General features: G+C 37.3%; 1 protein-coding gene across 1 annotated transcript in view; it reads right to left on the bottom strand.

The window, feature by feature from the left end:
* The window catches only part of ANK2 (ankyrin 2), a 219,823-nt gene that overhangs the window by 185,286 nt on the left and 24,365 nt on the right, over window positions 1-10,172 (bottom strand). Inside the window, exon 2 of the mRNA XM_087866401.1 lies at window positions 5,700-5,801. Coding sequence (XP_087722527.1) covers window positions 5,700-5,801 — 102 coding nt within the window. The remainder of the gene's footprint in view (window positions 1-5,699; window positions 5,802-10,172) is intronic.

Below are 10,172 nucleotides of genomic sequence, written 5' to 3'. Positions count from 1 at the left end.
CCTCTACACTTCACATGGGAACTAGCACAAGAAAAGGGATACTTCAATAATGTTTGTACACTGGGTGAGCTGATGAATAGTATGTACCATATAGAGGTAAATAGGAGTCTGCTTAATTCATCCAGTTTTTCTACATTTGTCAGTAAATGTAGTCTGTGCATGGACAAATCAGGTACAAATATGTCTATCTCTTAGCCTCTGGAAACACAATCAGGAAGAGTTCCCTCTCTGAAGCTGAAGCTGGTTAACATGAACATGCATAAGAGGAAATTAGATCCTGAGAGAAGCACTTAATCTAAAGGGGCCTTTCTCAGTCTGGAATCCCTTGATGTGTTCTTAAAGATCTGAGGATTCTCTGAGGATGTTTTATTTGACATTTTAATTTTAGTGCAAGTCTAAAAAAAATTAATAGAAATATATTCTGGATCATCTGGATAATCACACTTAATTAAATATCATCTAGTAATTTCTTGGTCATGTTTATGACTATGTCAATTGATGCCAAGTGATCACTGAAGGAACACCCAAATTTTAACGAAGTATTTCTCAAACTGAAGCATACGGATGTATTCTCAGGGTTCCCAAAAAAGTCTCCTCTCTACTTAGAAGAGATACTGCCTTAATAGACAGGTTTGTAAACATAACCTGATAAAACTTGGGTCTTTCCATCTAGAAAGCAGAATAGATGTTTGAAGAGACATGACCAGAACTTTCCTAAGTATTACACAGAATTACAAGTTATCTGAAAGAAATAATGACAATTCTGATTAAGTTGGAAGGAATAAACTTGTTAGAACTTCCCCCAAACCTGTCCATCCAGCTACTCTAGTTTGAGTGAAATCATCAATTATGGCCATACAACTTAATTAAATTCTGTCTAACTGTAATTGTCAGAGCCATACTTTGGTCTCCTGAGTGTGCATAACACAATGGGTTCTCACACATATAATTTGAGCCCCCAGTAGTCTCCCTTTGAGATAGAGAAGTATGTTGAGAAGATTATAAAGTATGCAGTACAGTGATAAGCATATTGTAGACGTGCAACAAAGATAACTAGCATTCGATATCATAGGTATTATTATTTCTCACTTCAAGAATGGATAATTTGAGACTCAGACTAATTTAAGTGATTGGTCAAATGTCTGTGTTCACGTAATTATTTATTTATCAAATATTAATTGGATACTTTCTTATGTGCCAGTCCTCACTCAGTGGAGCTATATTTCATGAATAATCTTTAAAATCATTTTATTCGTCCCCTTACATGCATCCTCAGTTCACTTGCCTTTCTCTATCTATACTATACATGCTTAGCTAACCCACATTCCTGGTTGCATAGAACATTCCATCTGAGTCCATGCCTGACTATGGCTGCAGAAGTACACCCATACATGCTAGCTGGTCAGGATCCTTGAGTAGGCTCTTAATGCTGCCTGGCAGTCACGCTCTGCTACCCTTACTCGCTCTCCCACTCTTCTTGATGAGTGTTTCCTACTTTCTCTCTCCTCTCAGTTAATGAATCTTCAAACCTCATTATGCTCCTTGTGACCTCAACCTACCCAGAATCGAGTCACATCTTACCATCTCTCCTGCCTGTTGCCTGGGTCTAGAGCATTTCATCTCTTGCCTAAAGTATTACAAAAGCATTTCCTTCTCTGCCCTTTCTCCTTTTCAGTCTGAGGGTTACTATTTAAACTTAAGTCAGCATACATCACTTCTCTTCTAAAATCCCTCTAATCACTTCTCTTCTCTCTCTGAATTAAAGCCAAAGGTCTTAAAGTAGCCTACAAGGTCTTATACGACCTGGTGCCACCGATGGCTCTCCCTGACCTCATATTTCTCTTCCCCTAATGTCCTACTACTCCACTACACTAGCCTTTTGCTGGACCTTGAACACATAAGGTATGCTCCCTCCCTGGGGCTTTCTCACTTGTTAAGCCTTCTTCTAAAATATATTCCCTCCAAATAGTGCAGGGCTTCCTTGGTCAAATTCTTCAGGCATCCTATCTAAAATGACACACTGCTTCCCTTCCGCTCGCTCTCCGTCTCCCTGTCATTTATTACAGTCTCTCCTTTCACATATTTTACTTTTTTACCTGGTGATTATCTCTCTCTTCTCGTGTAGATTCTAAGCTATATGAGAGCAGGTTTTTGTCTTTGCTTTCACTGCACCTAGAAAAGTGCCTGCCATACAGTAAACACACATTACATGTTTGAATAAATAGATTAACCAATCGTAAGCCTGAGTTCAGATTGGCAGAAAGAATGTGATTATAATGTGACTATAATATCTAAGATGAATTAGGGAGAGTGGAGGGGCCACCTGGAGTTACGTATTAAAATCCATGTATTTCAGTCACAGGAAAAGAGCATTCAAGAGAATTCCCAGAACATAAATTGTTCTGTTTTCATCTAAACCACTGCAGGAGAGTACTTAAGAAGACAGTCACAGAAATACTTTGCATGAAGCTACCCCTGGCATTTTTTTAAATGAAATAAGAGTTTCACTTCAAACCTCTTCATAAATCTGTGAGAGAAAACTTTTTAGAGTTATGGACAAGTAGCTGATGAAAAGTCTCTACTGGAATTTCTTTGCATTGAACAATATCAACATTGAAACTGAAAATTCTGGGGTTCTTGGGTGGCTCAGTCAGTTGAACATCTGACTTGGTTTCAGCTCGGGTCATGATCTCAGGGTCATGGGATCAAGCCCCACACTGGGCTCCATGCTCAGCTCGGAGTTTGCTTGAGATTCTCATTGCCTCCCCTTCTGCTCCTCCGCACCCCACTCCTTCTCTCTCTCTCTCAAAAATAAATAAATAAAATCTTAAGAAAAAAAAAGAAACTGAAAATTGTAAGTGCTCAAAATACTGGGCAGACATTATTCAAATCCAGCCTGAATCGGCACTACTCAGTATAGAGCAAGGACAGGTATTAATGCACTGAAGAGAATTAGAGAATAATACAGAATCCAAAACCAAAAGGGCACATATAACCAGAACCAGACAGATACACCACCATTCGCTTCTTCTAAATGAGAGGTCAAATGATTAATATGTGACAATATTATTTGCAGATATATTTGTGCCCCATTCATCCCACAGTCCATTAATTCCAGGAGTTCAATTCTCAAATATTCATCTTTGTTGTCTTTATAAATTCCCAGGCTAATATAATTGGTTTTGGTATTTTTAAAGAGAGGTCCAGACTGGATGGATCCAAATGGCATTGGTAAAAAAGATTTTGATACTATAAAAAAATAGTTTAATTTAACCCAGATAAAAAGATACTGTTACCAAATTGCTACTAAATGTGACCTTTCCTATTTGATGACACAAGTTCTGAGAATACCTTTTATGATCTGTTCTGTGAAAACCAGCACCACTTTTGCTAAAGCTTAGGTTGAGAATCAATATAAAAAGCTAATATTATTATAATAGGGATTATCATTTGCTACTGTTTATTGAATGGGTATTTTCCTAAGCATTTTGCAAACATCTCATTTAGTGATCACAGCAATCCTATGACTCCAGTGTTGTTATGATCACTATTTTACAGTTGAGAAAACTGAGTCCTAGAAAAACTGAATGCCCAGAGTCACATAGCTGGTAAGTGGATAAAATGAGAATCTGGATTCCAGCACCCACATTCTTAAAGTGATTTCCAAAAATGCTTTGTGATCTGAGTCATAACTATGTGAACATGTGATAAAGTCATTGTTGGATGTACCTTCTTCTTAATAAAGGCCTGGTATTTTAGGAATATTAATATTGTTTTGAAAATGGTGCTCTGACCTTGCCTTCTGTTTCTGAGAAAGGAAGCACAGGATCTAACTGATAATTTTGGACCTTTACATCTCAGTAGTAAAGGGTCAAGACCAAAAATCAGGACACGTTAAAAACTGTTAACTTTCAGTATCATATCTAGGAGTATGGTCAATAAATGATAAGTGATATACTTTATTTTGAAGTCACTGCAATGAAACCAATAAATTTTATACATGGTAAAAGTACCTGACTCTTCTGAGCCTTTTATTGATTTTAACTGGCTATAAATTTTTATGAAAAGGTTATAGAGTCTATTTTTAATGTCTGGATGTTAACTTGTTTATAACATTATTAGACTGTGAACAGTTACTAAAATAAGAAAAACATTAAGTATATATGATTTCAGATAGGGAGCAAATGCTAAGATTTATTCTCTTTTCTGAGTGTACAAGAGATAATAAATAAATTATTAGTTTAATCTTTTAAAGAAAACAGAAATTAAGTGATTTGTAACCATTTGGAAAAGAAAAATGAAGACTTAAGTTGTTTTTTTTTAAAGAAAATTGTTTTGTGCCAAAATTATGAATTTTTTTCATATCCCTTAAATGATTAAAAGCCAAATCATATTTTTGGATTAAATTTCAAAATTCTCATGGTAGTTATGAGACTAATTTTATAAAGAAAAAAATTTCATCCAAATTTTGGTTTAAGGAATCTTAGAACGCCAACACGTGTGATATTTTTGGAAAGCTGGTACAGCCCAGATTGCCTTTCATTGAGAAATATAGCAAGGTACAGAAAGTCCTGGTTTCTATGTTGTATGTCATGATGCTCCTTGGAAACCTAGGCTTACTAGCAAAATAATGGACACTTTTCTCTTCCTTCATATGCCTTATTAGCTTTGAGCTTTTACATATTTAAATATACCAGTATTTCAGCTAAAGAGTTGCCTCTTTTGCCTTCCTAGGAGTTTAGACATTATTTTCCGTTCTATATTTTATATGAGTTTTAGTTGTAATCCTGGTAGTGTTTTCTACTGCAGGACGTGTTCCCAAGATATTGGGATCATCCCTTCAGGGTGGACACTGAAATCTACTAGATGCTTTATTCATGGCAAAGAAATCTTAGCTAAAAATAGCACAAAAATCTCAACATCCATGGGACCAAATATAATTATCCATGATATATAATATTGTCTAGAGTCCTTATTGAATGAATATGATCAATGAATAATCTAAACACTTCATTTAAGCTAACAGTTTCAAACTCTTCTCATTCTAATCCATATTTTAAAACTAATTAGGGAGAAAGGGGGAAAATAATTTTTATTTTATTGTGTCATTTCTTTTTTTGAAAGAGAGAGAGAGAACGAACGTGCGAGTGAGGTCAGGGGGAGGGGCAGAAGGAGAGGGAAAGGATCTTCAGCAGGCTCCATGCTAATGGTGAAGCCTGACGCAGGGTTCCATCTCACAATCCTGAGATCATGACCTGAGCCAAAATCAAGAGTCAGATGCTTAACCGACTGAGCCACCCAGACGCCCCTTTTCTCTTATTTCTTTATCCCAAATTTTAACAATCAGTTTTCCATGAGTAAAAGGCATTTGGCAGAGAAGAAAAGAAACCACAGTCTGGATAACTAGAGAAATAAAACATTATTCTTGGTTAATATTCCAGCTAAGAGCAGCTCAGATCATTTCACAGACAAAACTGACATTCGGTTGTTATTCTTGATCTATTTACTTTGCTGCAAAAGTAGGTCTAGATACAAATGTCCGAGGCTTCAAGAGTTGGTAAGGGCATGAATATGGGCTTTCATAAGTCTGAATCACTGATATTTTAGTAAATTAAATAGACAAAAAATAACCTTGGGCTCCTGGCATCTATCTATAGACCATGAGCGTTTCTTCATTGTGTACAGAGCCACGCCCTTACCTGATTGCAGGTGTTGATGTCTATGCCCCCCTTCAGATATTCTACTACTTTGTCCAGGTTGCCTGCTCTGGCAGCACGGAGGAAGCTTGCATTGCTGTCAGACTATGAGGGAAAAAAAAGACCTCCAGTGAATTATTGTTAAATAAAAACATATCAAAGACAGAAAGACAAAAATGTTTACAATGCAAGTAAGAAAAGCTTAGGTTGCAAAACACTTCAATATTGAGTTTAAAACACTGAATAATAATTCACAGGTTAAGGTAGCAACTTCATAGTATTTCTAGAAAGTTGTTTAAAGTCAACGGGAAATACATTCTGCTATATTAAGGAGTGCGAAAGAACTCTTAAAAGAAAAAAAAACTGTTACTGCTTTATTCTAAATCTTTAGCCACATTTGAAGATGAATTTACACCACTCCCAAATCCACCGCTACCCATTCATTTTAGCTTCAAGATGCTTGTGACCTTATAGTGAGCCTAATGTCAAGCCAAAAAGGAATCAGAAAAGTAAAAGAAATTAAAGGGACTGGATTTCTTTTTTCTTTTTCTTTACTGTTTGGTTTTTCAGATGAGTCTGAGAGAGAATGCTGAGTATGGGTCACTTGGCAGTCATCTGTCCTCATTACAAGGGAAAAACAGAAAGCTCCGAGGATGCTTTGAGGAAAGAGGATAGCACTAGTTGGCAGGTGTGGACTGGGCCAATGCAAATTTTGTGATCCCAGTGATTTTTGAAAAACAAGATTAAATTTAACCCAGCTGACACAATACCAGACTAAAATCCCTTGGTAAAGATAAGCACTCATAGTGGAGGCTGCTTTTTAACTTCTCTTCTTCCCCCAGTGCCTCTCAAAATCTGATCCTGGAAGAAACCACTGAATTTTCCCCACAGAACGTCCAGAGGAGACCTGCTCCAGAGGTGACACTACGGTCACCCAGCTGCTCTAGCTTGCTTGCGAAGCCTGACTTTCGAATCTTAACCCAATAACGACGCTAAACTTTGTTAGGTTCCAACACACTGGTGTAACTTTATAATTCTTCTTGTGGAATAGCATCTGACTAAAGAGAACGTGGTAACATGAAATGGGATGTCACTGACCTAGTAGGAAGGGAGACACAGTTGTGACAGCTCATAAGGCTCCCCTGCCTCCCTCCCTTGAAGAATGTGTTTGGCAGGGGTTCTTGGCACACTCTTTCAGACCTATTTATTATAACTGGTGATGATGTACAGAGATAGAAATGGAAGTATTTTCTCTGGGAGTCTCAAATTGGGAATTATTTGCATATTGTTAAAATGATTTACACATGAGAAGACAGAAAGCCATAGGACCAAATTACCTCACATTTAACCCAGATACCATAACATGTATTTACAGATCAGACAGATAATGTATGAAGAGTGGAAAGGTATGACTGAAATCTGTACATCTGGAATTCATGCCCTGATGCTTTAGAAGTGCATCACGGTCTGGCTGCTATCTGACCGTCCTTCCCTCCCTGCACGGCCGCCATGCCTCACTCTGTCCCTCCTGAGAGCCATGCCCGTGGCAGGGTGCCCTAAGTATATCTGCAATGCTGCAGTGACTTAGTTGTGACTCATTTTAAAATGCCTACTCTATGAAATTATTTTGTGGTTTGTGGCAAATTCTAAACTCCAGGAAGATTTTCTACCCCAGGTTTCTTGCCACAGCACTTAAAAGGGAAAGATAATGTTAGGCATTATGTTCTGTCAATATCTTACAGGAAACATTATTTACTGTAAAACAACTAAAATAATATTCAGGCACAGATAGAAAGTATGACGTTATTTGCCATATATAGTTTTAAAAAATAAATCTATGTGCTGCATGTTATATAGTATATTAAAGATTATGCCTAGAAACTACTGCCATGTTGTACATGAGGCTTAATAATTAGAGCTAACATTTATTGTTCACTGGGGGTCAGGCACAGAGCTAAGGGAATCAGCCAGATGTATTATATCCTTAATATTTACAATAATACTATGAGAGACAAACTATTAGTATATTCATTTAATAAGTGAGGAAAGAGGTTTAGAAGGTTTCCAAGGTCACACAATTATTCAGTGGAAGATCCAAGATTTAACTTCTGTTTATCAGCCCAGTCTATAGAGCTAGTCTTAACTGCTACTCTCTCTCACCCCTCCAAAGCATCAAAGCAGACGTTACTACAGATAACTAACCTAGGAGCTATAGGTGTATTTCAGTCGTGAGAACTATTGTTATGCCCTTCGTCCACATACTTGCTCTGTAAATCATGGCACTTGCTAAATAGAGTCCCTCAGCGGGAAAGAGAATTCCTGGCTGACATCCCTGTCCTCACGTCTCTCAACCATCTATACACCTAGAAAAAGGAAGAGCAGGCTTGAGAAAAACTACTTAAAAACATAATCATTTGGGAATGAGGAAAAGAGGTGGTAAAGTACACATCACATTAAAAAGCCAGTTGACTATCTCTGCCTACATGCCTAACACGATTAAACTCAGGAACTCAGATCAGGGTACCCTATCATTCTTGTGGAAAAAAGAATGCCGTGAATAAGTTGAGTTAGAGGGAGCACCTGATCCTGAAGGGCTGAAGAAACACCTGCAGATATGACTGCGGGAGCTTAAAGGAAGATGTTGGTTTGAAGGGAGCTAGAAGCATCACTGAGCAATGCCCAATAGACCCTCTTAGAACCTTCTTTAGAGACTGGTTATGACATGGAAGATTGCTTTTGCTGTCACATAACTGTTTTTCTCTTTTCTGAAGCAAACTTTTAAATCATAGATGCAAGATTTGTGAGTCATGGTAGCCTTTGCTATGAGTTGGATTCTTTTAGTACCTGTTAAAAAATTTAGTTCTCCTGAAGTGAGAAAATGCATTATAAATGCATTCTCCAAATGCAAATAAATGAAAGTGTTAATAGAAAACAGTTCCAGAACATGGGTTTCAAGAACAAAATTAAAATGAGATTTCACATTTTATGTATAGATATTGACATCATTTCAGGTGAAAAGTATAGACTTGCATGGAAATACATTCTTTTCCCACCTCCACATAGACACAGGCACACCATCCGTTACAATGAGGTCAATCTGTGATTAGAGTACTTGACACAAGAGCTTAAGATAAACAGTAGTTAATCTGGTTACCTTCAATCCACACAGAGATGAAAGAGGATTCAAGGACTCATGGTGAGAGAGGCAGCAAATTTTACCATACTGTGTCTCCCTCTGAGTATGACAAAAGTACTTATTTCCAAATTAAGCGTAAGTAGGGGGAAAGTATGCTTTCAAAATAGATTGTTGTCTCCGGGTTCAAACAGGAGATTTCACACATAACAGCTCAATAAAGAGAAAATGAGGCAATAGCAACTCCTTGGGGGAAAGTCTCCAACAAACGTGAAACGAACCTCTTTCTGCTCTGCTGCTTTATGTCCCCAGGACTCCCAAATCCTAAAACCAATTTTACTTATGCCTATAAAGTCTGATTCTGGACAAGGAACTCAAATGCTGAGCCCCACTTATTTTAATCTGCAACAGATGGATGTCATTAAAACTTGCCCGTTACAACCCTGGTGTGGCATCTCAAGCTAAGAAAGAAAAATTTCCTCTAAAATTCCTCTTGACACAGTTCTGTACATTTTTTGTATCTGAATGTTAGAAAAACAGAATACTTTCTTAGCACGCAGCAGGGTGGACATGAGAGGCAAGAGGAATGTGCATTCACAGAGCCACATTGTATCCTAAAGAAGTACTTCCCCAAAGTCGAGAGGCATATTCACAGGCATCCGTGAGTTTGCCACAAGATTTTTTTTTAAATTCTGTGCTCACATTTCAATAATAACCTAAAAAAATGTAAGCATGTTCGAGGTCATCTAGATGGCTACCCTTTAAAGAGTACGACCATGTCATTTTGGAATAAGCCCTTGTGCTTATAATTCAGCACATAACAAGTGAAGTAGACATGCTATATAGATGCATGATATGCAAAACGTTTTGCTGTGGGGCAGAGAATGATCAGAGAATCTGATCATTATACATGGCAGGACGGTACATGTGATAAAACAAAAGAACAGCAGTCAGCAGCCCCATTAAAGTAGCAAATAAACATAAGGCTCAGGTGCTATCTTTGCATGGTTCAACTCGCATCAACCATTAGCAGGGAGTGTGATAGAAAATCTGTGGTGAAACATTTCTCAGTTCCCAATTTTCGCTTTCACTGGATTATGGATGTACAAACCTTCGCCGCAATACTAATTTCATCTCCAAGTAAATAGAGAGAGCTTTAAATGATTATCAAATGGCATGCCCGTAAAATTGACATTAGCAAATTTCTCTGATAGCTTTAAGTTTTATTATTCTGAAATGAAAAACAAAACCTTACAGGATTAATAATGGCTTGTACAACCTACACAGAAAATATATTCATTATGTTATTTTCATCACAGTCAAATTCAGAAGCATATTAAATT

The sequence above is a fragment of the Ursus americanus genome, chromosome 13 (assembly GCF_024610735.1).
Source record: "Ursus americanus isolate L20-20 chromosome 13, mUrsAme1.1.p, whole genome shotgun sequence".
Lineage (NCBI taxonomy): Eukaryota > Metazoa > Chordata > Mammalia > Carnivora > Ursidae > Ursus > Ursus americanus.
Note: the sequence above shows the minus strand (reverse complement) of the source record. Positions and strands in the feature narration are given on the sequence as shown.